Below are 15,076 nucleotides of genomic sequence, written 5' to 3'. Positions count from 1 at the left end.
GGTTTCATCTGTATGATAGGCTTTCCACCTATTTTATTTAGTTCTTGTTGTTGTGTGGAATATTGTAGGCTTCTTGTTGTTGTTGTGTGGAATATTGTAGGCTTCTTCTTGTTGTTGTGTGGAATATTGTAGGCTGGATACTTTTTATTTTTCCTTAAAAATCATCTGCAAAACTTGGGGCCGTATTGTATTTGAGACAGATTCCGTATTCAGGCCAATACGGTATATACAGAGTGTTTCAGATAAAACGTCCAGTGCTTATAAATCCGAAACGGCTGAGAATAAAAAGATGAAACAAAAACTGAGATAGGAAAATGTCATAGGGCGCATCACATGGTGTTGTTGTGGTGACCCCCAGGGCCCTACTTCAAGGGGGCCCAGGGGCCAACTTCAAATTTTCAAATAGGAACATGTATTGAATCATACCTCATTCAATAGTACTTGAAAAACGAAACAACTTTTGTAGGAAACAATTTTCGATTTGGGGCACCGTTTTCAAAATGGCCGCAAAAAGTCCTGTATCAGTTTGAAGTTGGCACCTGGGTCCCCTTCACGGAGTTTCCTGAGGGTCACCACAACACCACCACTTGATATGCTTTATCATCGTTTGTATCTCAGTTTTTGTTTCATCTCTCTATTCTCAGCCGTTTCTGATTTAGGCCTATAAGCACTGGACGTTTTATCTGATACAGGACCCACTTTTTGCGGCCATTTTGAAAACGGTGGCCCAAATCGAAAATTGTTTCCTACAAAAGTTGTTTCGTTTTTCAAGTACTATTGAATGAGGTATGATTCAATACATGTTCCCATTTGAAAATTTGAAGTTGGCCCCTGAGCCCCCTTGAAAGAGGGCCCTGGGGGTCACCACAACAACACCATGTGATGCGCCCTATGACGTTTTCCTATCTCAGTTTTTCTTTCATCGTTTTATTCTCAGCCGTTTCGGATTTATAAGCACTGGACGTTTTATCTGAAACACTCTGTATATATGTATAATTGGCAGCAAATCTTTTAAGTAGTTGAGCCGTAAGGAATAAGGGGAAAGCATATAAAACTTGCTATGCCACTGATAAGTTTCATTGGTTGGTGCATTTATTCGACATGCGAGATATCGAGATTCGAATATCTTTATACAGCAGTTAGTATATGCGTTTTTCCAACATAACATACACACTACTACCTTACCTAACTCAGTCTTAAACACACAAACTGAATGTTTTAAAAACGATTCATTATAACACTGAAACGATCTTATATGTAGACCTGATTTCCAATCTAAGTAAATCTCACGAACGGTACTTACATGTGAAGTAAGTAGCAGTATTAAATCTCAAATTTTTGCGAGCCATCTAGTGAGTGAGATATGAATTATGTAATTAACTATCGTTGAAGTGTTATTCAGTTAATTTTTACGATCGACGTAAAAGTATATGGTTCTGCATCCTGTTTATAAAACATATTATGTATTTGAGTTTTTGCATGGCAATACTAAATGAAACAGTACTTTTTTTTTGGAGTTTTTCCATATTTTTTATACGTGTTAGTGATATAGATTATGACAAAAATTCAACTTACGTAAACCCACTTATTTACAAAAAGCTTTATTTACTTAATGTCTGTATATACGAGTCATACCATAAATAATTTTTATTTACTTACATGTTCATTTATTTTTTAAATAATATTTTTACAAGCCTGCAATGTAGTTTTCCTAATTCTAAATGGCCGAGTCTTAGCATTCGGGAAACTAATGAATTCTATCCAACACGCTATTTTTGTTCAGTTGTCGAATGGCTCGGGTAACGGCGACAGAAAGTTCTCGTACAGATAGAAAACTACATCCACACATAGGTTGTTTCAACTTTGTAAACAGGTCGAAGTTTGTCCGGAGCATGAGATTACACTTCCCCAACTATATTCGCGTATCTTTTCACTTACGATATTCCTGAAGTACAGATAAGTGTTGTTGCGGATCATGAGTGAACCTCGAGCAACTGAGGTCAGGTTTTGTGCATTTTTCTGCCAGTTTTTACAAGAAACCACAACATTAAATTGCTGTCGTGGAATCCTGTACTTTCACAAACTTCCTCGTATGTAGCACGACGATCTTCTTCAGGAGAATCTATCGCAGGTTATACATCGTATTCATCCTTTGATTTCAGCCTTCCTTGTTTCGTAGTCGTTTATGCCCACGCGACCTCTACGAAAACGAATAGTCCATGGAGAAATCTTAGGTATGTTAACTCACCGTAAACTTCACATTTAACATTGTGGATTTCTGTCGGGTTTTTGTTACGTAATGTTTAATTTTGACCCTTTTACTGTGTCAGTCAACTTCTGTCAACAGAAAGAAAATTTCCTTAACCAGCGAATGTGGACTGCAGTCAATGTTTTAAGATTTTTTTGTCCGTATCTTGGGCTTGTTGATAGTAGTCAACAATAGTGTTCCGTGCGAGTTTTGCGTTCTATTGTTTTCGATAAACAATAGAACGCAAAAAACCGCACGGAAGTCTTTTGGAATCCGCCAAGTACTTCTAATACAGTTTTCTGCAGTTCGTCTTACGTTCGGCAATGTAGCGCGGTAGCAGGTGGTGTACACTGGCCTTCAGCGCACACTTCAACCTGAAACACTTGCGAATTGTTTTGTTCACAGTTAACGGTGCGAGGTGCAATCTGTGGCCCATCTCAGGTTCAGTCGGGAGATTTTCTTGCCATGCCAATCGACGGATCTCCCTAAGAACTACGGGTGTCACTTTGCTTGCAGCCCTTCCCCGGATGATTTTCATGGGTGAATGTTTCGCGAGGGGAGCCTGTTGTATGTAATGGGCCACAATAGCAATGTTTAACCCTTTGGAGTTCTACTACCTGTTTTTAGGTACTATAATAGTGTCGTCATTTTTCGATTAAAACAGTAGCAATAAAGCTTTTTACTTTTTTCAAGCATAGAGGCATTGTAGAACATGTTACGTATGGTTTTACGCCTTTCTGCGTCGAGACATAGGGGTGATGTCATGACTATAAATTTTTTTGTTAGGCCTATTTTTATTATTTTCGGCGGGCTTAACTTTTGCACGTAGAAGATTGAAATTTTGCACAAAGATTCAATCCACCGAGTAGTATTTATAATATTTTTCATTTCTTTGCATAAACACAGGGGGATTTAGAGGGACAAAAAGGTAATAAAAATAATCCTTTTTTTCGCGATTTTCCCGCCTCATACATGGAGACATGTGAATTGTACCGTTTGAAAGGCTGTTCTGTTCTGAAGAGAATGAGGTACAAAACATAACTCATGTGGATAATCCTAGGATAAATAGGGATGTCTCAGGAAATTTTTTACCTGCGATCAGGGTCTTTTTCAGTAATCTGGGGCATTGTGGGGATCATTGGTAAGTATTTTTCACGCCCTTACTATTCAAGATAAAAGTTTGAAATTTTGTACACCCGTTAGTATTTTTCAGTCGATTTTCAGATTGCTACGTTAACATAAGGGGGGTCCCGAGGGGCCTCAAAATTTGAAAAAAAAATAAAAATCCCGATTTCTCAAATTTCCCGCCTCAGGGACATGATAGGTAAATGTGAATGGTACCGTTTGAAAGGGTGCTCTATTGTGAACAGAACGAGGTATGGACCATGATTCTACGATAAATAGGAATGATGCTGTAGCCGCTTGACTGAAAGTCTATAATTTACCTAAAAAAGCCGGAATTTAAAAGGGCTAAGAGACATATCAGGCGTGAGCATGTATTATGAAATTATACTCTCCATAATTCAGTTCATTGAAAAAACTTTTTATCTGATTTTTAATACACTTAAATTCCTAATAAAATGAACATCCGAGAATGTTATTGTGAGAAGGTGGATGAGCTTTAATTACCTTTGTCCACACTCATATGGAAGGGTCTGGCTACGCCTATGATACAAAATAAATAATAGGCTAAAATTGAAATCTCATCACATGATATAAGATGGTTTCAGTTTGAGAATCTAATCAAGCTGTCCGTAATTGACATTAAATAAAAGTAAGTTATGATGTCTTGGCGCGCCAAATTGGCGTTGTAGTGGATAAACATCATGTACGTAGGTTTTCTTGGGATTTTCCCGTCTTCCACATCTTTCATTCCACTATTTCATTCATTCTCATCATCACCGCCTCCTTTACCCTACATAGCGCAACCGTCGGATGTAAAACTGAAAGATTTTATTTCATTTATGATTTGTTGGCCAACATAATGACTTTTGTATAGTAAAAATATTACTGAATAAATAGCAGAAACACACACACAGCTTGTAGTTTAGCCTCAATCAAATCTTCGCTTCACAGGATTAATTTCAGTAGATTTTAGAACAGAATATAATCCAGTAGTTTTTACAACTTTATAACCACTGCAACGTTTCTGTTTATACTTAATTTCTATCATGGTTCTGAGCTTATACATAATGTAAAGCTCAAACTTTATTTTGAATTAAAGCTTGGAGAGCACAGTATCAAGTTTAGTCAAGGTTATTTTCAATCCATTAGTGTATTAATCGTTTTTCACACTTGAAGTGACACAGGATGAAAGCAGCAGCGGATTTCGAAAATATTTTAACATATTCTAAACAAATTGGCCTGTAGGCCTATATATTTAACTAATTTTATTTAAATGTTCTTTTTTTTTCCTTTAGGTGGGCGAATGGTCATATTCAAGTTACCCGAATGAAACTGTCGATCCCGATGAAGCAATACAATTGGCAGCCAAAGCGGCATTAGAAGGTCTGAAAGAATTGCTTGGTGACGTAGGAGAATTCTATCCGGAGACCAAAGACTCGAAATTAGTTGTGGAAAGGATAGTAGAGGTAAGAAATTTGTATCGTAATGAATCTATATTTCATTTCAAAATATGACATCCTCAGCATCAAGAGACATTTGTAGAACTCACCTGCCGGAGTTTCCGTAACATTGAATGAAGTACGAAAATCCGAAGAATGATCCTTAGTTGAATAGCTACTAATATTTTGGAGTTATATATTTTTAATGGGAATATAGAAGGTATACAAAGAGGATTTCATGTTTTGATATTGACTATACTTTAAATATGCTGTGCTTTTTAAGACTGGCTTCAGTACTTTTAAAGAGCTCTTGAATTGACTGTTAGAAGGTATGGAATACACATTACAAGATGAAAATACTAGTAACTTTTTAGTATTCCTCGAAGTTGTAGTTTCGAATATTTCGGGTACATAATCGACAATCCATTTTCAAAGGGCAATTGCACAATGTGTTTTAAGACTCTATGAACCTTGAAAATGGATTCCCGACTATGTATCCGGAATATGAAGAAAGAAAGAAAGAAAAAAAAAAAAGCTGTTAAAATTAATAAGAGTGATTTTTTTTTTTTTTTCAGTATAAAATACAGGATTAAATAAAATCTTTAAAACAATCATAGGCGTACTTGATCGTCAAAGTTTGGGAGGGGAGGGATTCAAACTGCCAGGTTCATATGATGTCAGATGTTTGTACATATAGTACATAAGAACATATGGTGTTATTATTGTTGCATATCATCTTGCTCAAGGGGAGGTTACAACTTCCAAGTCCTCCTTGCGTACGGCACTGAAAACTACTATCCGGCTTTCACATTCCCGCATTTAACTTTCTCTAACCTTTTACAATTTTGTTAAGATCCCTTTACTTTCTCTACATTCTCTGTGTGTTAAAATCCTCGTTTTTGTGATGCAATTTTAGCGTGTTGTTGCAACTATTAAACCTGGAAGTTCATCTGGTAGATTTTTATTTATAACATATATGGTTATATCCACAGGAGATCGTAAGATACAAATGTGGATTCGAAAGCGAATACTGAATGATCGTATATTGTTATTTTCTGCGCGATTCGAAGATAACCTAGATTTTCACCAAATTTCACGTTAACCTGTATATGCTCATTGACGCAACTGCCGCGTCGAGGGTTTAAACCTCAATAGGTCAACCCCTAATTAAACTAGGAAGATAATTTTCGTATCACTGTGTTCCTGAAGGATGAAGCTTTTCACCTGTATGCATTTTATGTATGGATGGAATACCACCGCGGAGGGGGAGGGTAAATTACATGTTTTATTTTTTGCATGTTTTTTGGGGGACTATTCCCTCTGCCCCTTGGGGGTACACTTATAAAAATTGATATGTGAAGCAATGAAGTAGTCCACTACATGTTAATACGCTATGTATATGTACTTGTTGCTTATATGGAGGAGGAGGAGGAGGAGGGAGAGGGCAAAGTTGGCCAATTTTTTGTCTCAGTTTTTGGACGTAAATTACATTTATTTTCAGGACAGTTCCATATAAGGCCTTTCACGGAATTGGTCTGAATAAATGTTACCTCGCTGGAATCTGTGTTCCATAAGCTTTCCAACGATATATCAATATCAATTATGACTGTGTGATAACTAGGGGATCACCAGGATCCCCAACGTGAGAGTTTACGGTTTTTTTTTTTTTTTAAATCCCTGGTGGGCGTAGAAAGTTTAAAGAAATAAAAGTAAACTTCGAAAATATGAATAGTCGTAAATCGATAAAGAAAGAGAAAAATCCTTGACTTTCTAAGTCTATTGCGAGTCTAAATTGACTGTTCCATCAGGACACTTAGAGATGTCAATTCATGAACAACAAACACCGAAAAACAAACGATATTATATGTAAGCTGCAAATGTTCGCAGAGTATAGCGCTGCAAGTGTTTTCACATTTTACTTTATATTTACAGTGATAAAGATTAGGTGCTCTTTCTACTATTTATTGCTTCTTCATTACAGATGGTGAAAGATAGGCCTAATGGTCTATGGGCGTCACAAGTACCCGTTGATTATAAAAATAGGTACCACGAGAAAATTCCTGAAGATTGGCTATCCTATATAAAAGGAGATGGACGTATTTCCATTGATCGCGTAGCTGATAATAGATTCATTCTGTATCCAGAATCTAACAAGGTGGTAAGTATATTTTCTTTTATAAGAATAAATACTATACGAGTAAGAAGTAATAAGTGAAGAGCTTGCTGCGTAAAGGACGAAGCTAAGTTTGGGTGATTTTGTGATATATGGTTCGCTTTCTTCTTTCTGCATCAAGGCGGATATTAAAATATATGCTAATAGCTGATATTAACTTAATTAGTACTTTTTTTTTTCACCTTTTACTCAAGAGTCCTTTGGTCAAATAGTTATTTTGCAAACGGACTGCGTCAGCACTAACATGTCGGCTATAAGCATTGAATGTATTTTACTGTAGAAAAGAAAGATAAAAAAGTAAACTTTCTCGACAAATTCAGTTTCTACTTATATATACAATTACATCGACAATAACAACCTGAACTGGATCGAAGTAATAATAGATAACTACAGTAATGTATACATTAGAAACTTAAGGTAACGAAGACCAAATAGAAAAGGTTGCTGGCCAGAACGGTTGCTACTGAGATGATGAGCAAGCCAGAGCTGTTCAGGTTAGAAAAAGGGCATTGTAATAGATGTTAGACGAATTTAGAATGCACTAGCAGAATACGCATTCTTCGCACGGAGAGATTGAGTTTTATTTTGGACACGAAGGGCTGAATTTGGAATTAAACGGCATGGGAAGTGTCACTGTTCGTCTCAGCGACCCCGAAAACTATGGATTCCACACTAATATCGATCATTTTCGATTTTTTTTAGATATATCCCCCTTCCCTCCCGAAGTTGCACCATCACAGTGGAAAAAAATATCTCATGTATGTAGCAGATTTGATCGAGATCGGCCTCATGGTTTAAGAGTTAAGATTAATTTAGTTTCATATATATATATATATATATATATATATATATATATATATATAGAAGGTCGATCCGCGTATGTGTCCAATTTTGAAATAGCACTAACCTTGTGAAAATCCATGGGACCACCATCGGTTGGCCTCAATGTGATGGCCATGTGTTCTGGCAATAGCCCTGCACCGTAACTTCCACTGTAGAAGACTACGACGAAGTACAGGAAGTGGAATCTTCTCCCATTCCTCCCGGCAGGCTTTCCACAGGCCTCCGAGAGTAGTGACACGACGAGAAGAAAGTGCCCTTTTCAGTAGACCAAACCCGCAGAAATCCATGGGACTGGCATCTGGTGATTTCACTTGGTATATCATGAAATGGAATAGCACGAATACCGGTGTCTGTCTCCATCTGGTTCAGAAAGTTCTGGGTAGAAAGAGATATATGTGAGGAGGCCTTATCCATATGCACAGACATTTGCTTTATGGTATACCCATACAAACGAGGCAGATATTCTGTATAAATTGGGGTCAGTCAACCATAAATCCTTTCGAGAAAATTGCTTTGCAATGACGGATGAACGCAGGACGGCTTTTTGCATCTCGCGAAGTGTAAGTTATCGAGCGAATTTTGCCATAATCTGATAGATACACTCATGCTTCATCTAGTGTGGCCACAAACTTCCACTTTTCCCCAGATAGATGGCGTTCATAGAGGCGCCTGCTGTTGGTCTTTCCCTTACGGCGATGGGCCGCACTTAGGTAATGTCCATGACTTTTGAAGACCCTCCGGAGGTTTAATTTCTCACTCAGGGCGCGGTTAACAGCTGACTGTGGTATGTGGAGTCGAGCTGCCATCACACGTTGCGGAGGGGGATTTTCTTGTAAGGCCATTCGCCGCAACTTCTGAGCTACTTGTGGAGTCACTGTGGTACACGCTCGCTTCCTCGACCCCTTAGTGGGTGAATGCTTACCTGGTATGTCTTCTTTTTTATACTGCTTGATTATGTTCTTTATAGTCGTCGAACCCAATGCACAACCATTTTCTTTGCACTGCTTTTGAATTTTAGAAACTGGATATTTGGCGTGGAAAAGTCCAGTTACGTAGCCCTTCCAAAAACAGTTCACCTTTGGAGCCATGATGCATTCGATACACAGATTCGCTTGGCAGACGATAGAATGGACCTCCAGGTATAGCACACGCGTTTAACCACTTGGTTCAGTCGCTTCTGTGGTCAGGGGCACATATACGCGGATCGACCTTCTGTATATCCCTCTCCCCTACATTGTTCCGCCAAAGTGAAATGATAAAAACCATCCTAGTCCCAAACCTCATCCATGTTGAAAATTTGATAAGAGATCGGTCATGTGGTTCAAGCGGTACGAAGTCAAACATAGTGACTTCTATTTTATATATATTATGCATTGCTAACGCCCAACGGGATGTATCTGTCCAAGTATAACGGGTTATAACTAAAAATCTGCACTGAAGTTCATGAAACAAAACGAAACATAGAAGATACGGAAACCAAGTGAATGCTTTATTGACAAGATAGAAGTGTGTGAAAAAAAGAAATTAATGACTACATAGCAAATTATAGGGACAGTGCGCACTTTTGTCGCGATGGTAGTACAAGCACCTTGGACACCACTTGTATCTGTTTCTCTCAGACATTGCGTATTCTTCATTGTAGTCATTGAACAGTTTTTGCCGTATAGTTATTTACGCACATTTTTGCACGTAGTTCACCAAATAAATCTTTAATTGATAGACATTAAGGGAGATCGGATGGATTTCTCTCTTTGGGCACAAAAGGACCATTTTATGATTGCAGGAAAATTTGTGTCTTTTTCTCATGTCAGCTGAAAAAAATAGATCATTGTCAGGATGATACTGTCAGAAATGGAAGCAAAATCGTGTGAAAAAATTGCCTTTGATAGATCTCCTGGTTGATTGTTAACCCACTGGACTGTAAAAGACTAGAAACCCCTTTCTCAGGTAGGCTAAATACAGCACATCAAACTTATGCAGGCGCATGAGAGGGTGATTCAGATTAACAAAATATTGGTTACTTAGCAATATTATCCCCGTAGGAAAACTGAATATTCTCCAGGCATATCGGAACGACAATCCAATTCCGTCTTCAGTGGTAAGGGTACTTTACCGAGCGAAGTAGCTCAAGTGGTAGAGCGTTGGCTTCGCATTCGGGAGGGTGCGAGTTCGATTCTCGCTGCCGACCATCCTGATTGGGGTTTTCCAGGGTTTCCCTCAATCCTACTAGGCAAATGCCGGGATGGTACCTACTAAAACAGGCCCTGACCGATACCTTCCCAAATCCTTTCCATTGTTATTGTTATATATCCAGTATGAAATGGCCTCAGAGCTGTATCTGGTAAGTGTTACATAAATTAAAATTAAATAAAAAATTAAATTAAGGTAATAAGAATAAAAACGGATAAGAGAAATACGGTGTGGGAACACGAATACATACCACCAAATAAACGTAACGTAAAGAATGGTTACTAAAAAGAACGAGCACAGTGGAAGCAAGAAAGAATTGAACTCACGTACATTTGGTGGTATGTATTCCTGTTTCCGTACCATATTTCTCTTACCCGTTTTTATTCTGTTTCCTTACCACTGAAGACTGTACTAGCTTGTTTTTCCGATACGTTTGGGGAATATTTAGTTTTCTCACGGAAGGATATATTGGTAAGTAACCTATTTTTTGCAAATTTAAATATAGCACACTTTCTTTTTAAACTTTGTTTTAAATTTACATTTTACATTTACATTTAATATTGTCTTTGTTAGAAGAGTAATAAATGCTAATTTCAGACGTATGTGGCCGTTTCGAAAGACTAAAGTAACTTTTCCTATCCAAAACCAGCGTTTTTTTTCCGCAGTTTCGGATCAACCAGTGGCAAATGCATTTGATAGCTTTGATTTGGTCTTCTGTTTAAAGTAGAGCGTTTTGCTTCTTTCAGGAGCAATGGAGTTTAAGCTTTTCGAGTTGTATTGTTGGGTGCAATTGAATTTGTATGCAGCATCATTCTTAGCTTGAAAAAGCCTCTTAGTTTCAATTTGCATTTCTTTAGCATGGTGTTTGCTTTTCGACCATTTCCTGTTTATCTTCTTCCATATTGCAGAATTGCTTATACGGTTCGTCTTGGAACACTTTCTGTACCAAAATTCCTTATACAATACATTTCCGCAGATTCTCTTATTTCGATAATATTTCTTGTTCTTCAGCCATCACCTGGAGAACAAAAACTGGTCGTAGCTTCTTTCTACACATCATCAACGTGTCTTAGTAGATCCTGCATACTTACATATATAATCAAACTTTGTGTAGATTTTTAGTTGTAACCATTTTCTTGTACAATCCGCTGCAAAAAACCTGCAACATGAGAAACTGTGAAACTACGCCTAACAGCACAGGGAATGAACATAACGTCTAAGTGGAACGAATCATGCCAGGATAAACCTCGGCCTCCTCCCGTGAACACTTATTTTGGAGCAAAAGACTTCGTCATTTCACAATAAACTTATATGCTCATGTTGCAGGTTTTTTGCCGCGGATTGTACCATTTAACATTTTTTCATGTGCTTACCATATACTAGTATACTTACATATTTAAAATAGCATCAAATTTCTCTTAATTTTATGTTATGCTAGTGGAAGAAAATACATAATAGTAGTTTTTTCTAATGAAGGCTGTAAGAGAATACTTTATAATAATACATGTACTATTGAAATTTTTATAATAATTATTTTATTAACTTGTATAATCAGTTATGTTACCTATATTTGTTCGAGATTTTCATTTATAGTGCTTGATACGTAATTCACTTGATTTTTTCTGCCTTTTGTCTAATATTCAATCTAAAAGGACTATCAGGAAATACTTGAAAGACTCCGTTTGAGTCTGCTACAGTTTGAGAAACATAGACAGGAACTAATGCGTGTATACGACAGTCATTGCAAAAGTCATGGCAACTATTTTTTTTTTTTCCTCCCGAAAATGCTAATGAATAAAAAACTTCGGAAATATGCAAATGAAAGGTTGGTTCATATGTAAACATTACATGTCGGGAGATGGATGAACTAACACTCACATACTACTATAAAGATATAGCACGAGAAAAAAGACGAAAAAAAATTGTCGTTTCAAACATGTTTTATTGTCAATTGAAACAGTACAGAATAGTATATTAAAACTACGCGCATTCCATGGCATCAGGAGTCTAAGAATCCACAAGATGGCAGGTCATCATGATAGTAACGTGGCGTGACGTAGATGGCAGTCCTTTTAGGAGAAAGAAGCGTGAAGAGAGATCAAAGCGTGAGTTGAGCAGTCATTCAGAATGAATGTTACCTGACTTGAACAGCGCTTTTACCTGAAGATTGCAGTTCTCCGTGGGAGGAATGCGCTACAGTACCACGAGGAGCTTGTGGAAGCGTTAGGAAATGTTGCTCTACCGTGCAGAACGGGTGCTCGGTGGGTAGATGCACTCGGGCGTGGCAGAGCTGCAACGGCCGTCATGCACCGATCCGGACGGCCTGTCAGTATGCGTACGGACTGTGCTTGTACCCTGATCTCCCAATACATGGAGAATGACAGAAGATGGACACTGCACGAATTACAGCGCTATACTGGTATTGAGAAGACAACAATCTACAAGATTCTGCGCGACGAGCTACACATGCGTAAAGTTGCTGCAAAGTAGGTGCCTCATGCACCAAGTGAAGTGGAAAAATGACACGTTACGAAACTTGTCGTGTGCATCTAGCGCCTTATGAGGAGGAGGGAGACTATACGTCTAAAAATCTTCGCCATAGATGAATTTTGGGCCAGGGCTTATGAGGCAGAACTGAAACGCCAGTCCACGGAATGACGTCATCCAGGTTCACCATGCAGGCAGAAATTTCGTTGCAATACTTCTTCTGTCAAGTTAATGGTCATCATAGCCTATGACAGAGGAGTGATTTTGTGACTTTTCGTCCTACATAGACAAACTGCTAATACACTGTACTACTATCGCACTTTCCTGCAACGACTCCTACGACGGGCTATTCGGGAGAAATTCCCTGAACGTCTACACGATGCATTAGTTCTTCAGACAACACGACAGCCATACGGCAGCGTGTGTGCTGTATCTACTCGCGCGATGGGATGGGAAGTACTGGAGTATCCACCTTATCACCTTGCGATTATGAGCTCATACCAAATTTGAAATAGCCATTGCGTGGAACACGATTTCGAACACGTGAAGACATTGCCACAGCAGTGACGCGTGAGATCCAATGATTCGCTCATGATGAGGCAACAGGTATTCGGCGTCTTCCACAGCGTTGGCAGTGTATGATGGATTCTTTGGAAGACTACTTTCCAGGTACTCTAAGGTGGCACAGGTACATGTTCCTCCACTGTACTATTGTGTACTGTTGCTATTGACAGTAAGACATGTTTGAAACTACATTTTTTTAGTCTTTTTTTCTCGTGCTATATCTTTATGATGGTGTGTGTGTTCATCCATTTCCCTACATGTAATGTTTACATATGAACTAACCTTCCATTTGCATATTTCAGAAGTTCTTTATTCGTTACCATTTTGGACGAAAAAAAATAGTTGCCATGACTTTTGCAATGACCCTCGTATGTATATATAATATGTTATTGTGCTCGGCGCTCAGGGACCTGTAATGAGCCTACTGAAAAGTTCCGGAGTAGTACATGGCCAATCAGAATCGGGATTATTCTTATCGGCTAAGGAATTTGAAAGTAGAGGATCGTGCATTGCTTTCATTGTTCTTTATAAGGCTGAGGAAACAATTTATCCCGATTGAAGAGTGCTGCGAGAAGATCTTGAGGTAATTGTTGAAGGGCAAGGTAGTCGAACAGATCTGGTTCCGCGAATGTCTGAGATAGAAGATAGGGTTGGTGAGGGTGGAAGTTCTTGGATCAGAGAGATCGCATGCTGTTGGTAGGCTTGATATGTACTTCAGTCCCATATTGGTGCGAAATAATAAAATCGAATACCGTTTATATTCGTTATAAGCCGATCCGCGGAAATTGAAAAATGGAAATAATAATCCTGAAGAAAAAAGGAAAAAATGCAAACTATAAGGAATAAATTTTCTACAATAATTTTGCGAATCATCGTGATTATATGATTTAGATTCATCGTCACCTATTTCTTTGTCACTGTTTTCGTACAGAGCATTGTTCTCAGTGCAGTTAGGCGCATTCGAGATCTAACGCTTTTTAAACGCACAACCGATAATTTCTCCTTCCCTCCCCTTCAGTGTTTTTCTAGGGTTAACTTTCTCTTCGCTGCTTCTGTTACATGGCCTTTGTAAGAATCCAAGACATGGAGTCTAGGAAAACCCAACTTTAGATATTTTTTGCCTATTGCGTCGATAAAATGTTTGTTCTACTTTACGAGGTGTGTTAATGGGTGTTCCTTGGATAAGACCTTGTATTTTGGAGGACAGCATCGTGTCTGCTAATTTTATCGTTTCTTCCCTCTTCCTTTATTTCATTAATTATTTCATCATCATTCGTATGCAGCTTCCATTTTTCGTGGATTTTTGTCTTTTAACACTAGGAATAGATATGTACTCGAAAGTATCATGCAAAAGCAGTGAAGTTGTCTTTATTTATCCAGTAGCAATCTCCTTAAGCATTAGATTTAAATGACATACTGGATTTAATGACATACTGTGCAACATTTAATGCAATCATAACGTTATATTCTTTTTTCAGGCTCCTGACAGTGGATTGAGCTCTCCAGTTAGCCCAGGACTAGAGCCTAACTTCTCCTCCACAAGTGTAAATTACGAGGTTAATTTTCCACCGGCACTAAATCTCCCAGACAGCGATTACTGGGACGTATATGTAACCTACGTCACATCGACCATGGATGTATGGATTAGGCTCATTGGAGAGAATTATAGCGTGAGTTAGAGATTATTTCCTTTAAAATTTTTATGTCATTTCTTGCAGTAATATTATCTTCGGTATAACTAGTGTTTTCATTACATGCCTATTTTCAAAATATTCAAATTCCATTAAATATATAGTTCACTTGGTATATTGCAGTTCTAATTTTTGCAAAGGTCTGTAAATGCCTGACTTTTCAGCCCGCGTCCTCCCTCTCTTCTACAACCGAGTTCATTGTTAATGCAAATATGCACAGTAAAGGCATCATGGAAGATAAAATGAAGTATTTGATGTGGAAGATGCAGTACTGCGATGACACCTTGTCGGAACATGCATTGTTCAGTACCTTTTA

The 15,076-nt window shown here is 38.1% G+C and overlaps 1 protein-coding gene across 3 annotated transcripts in view; it reads left to right on the top strand.

Annotated features, from left to right (window-relative positions):
• tapas (tudor domain-containing protein 7 tapas) overlaps positions 1–15,076 on the top strand; it is a 112,975-nt gene that overhangs the window by 23,162 nt on the left and 74,737 nt on the right. For all 3 annotated transcript variants that reach the window (XM_081755387.1, XM_081755386.1, XM_081755388.1), the window contains exons 5-7: positions 4,669–4,839; positions 6,794–6,970; positions 14,548–14,739. In XM_081755387.1, coding sequence (XP_081611513.1) covers positions 4,669–4,839; positions 6,794–6,970; positions 14,548–14,739 — 540 coding nt within the window. The remainder of the gene's footprint in view (positions 1–4,668; positions 4,840–6,793; positions 6,971–14,547; positions 14,740–15,076) is intronic.

The sequence above is a fragment of the Thermobia domestica genome, chromosome 4, assembly GCF_964235325.1.
Source record: "Thermobia domestica chromosome 4, izTheDome1.hap1.1, whole genome shotgun sequence".
Lineage (NCBI taxonomy): Eukaryota > Metazoa > Arthropoda > Insecta > Zygentoma > Lepismatidae > Thermobia > Thermobia domestica.
Note: the sequence above shows the minus strand (reverse complement) of the source record. Positions and strands in the feature narration are given on the sequence as shown.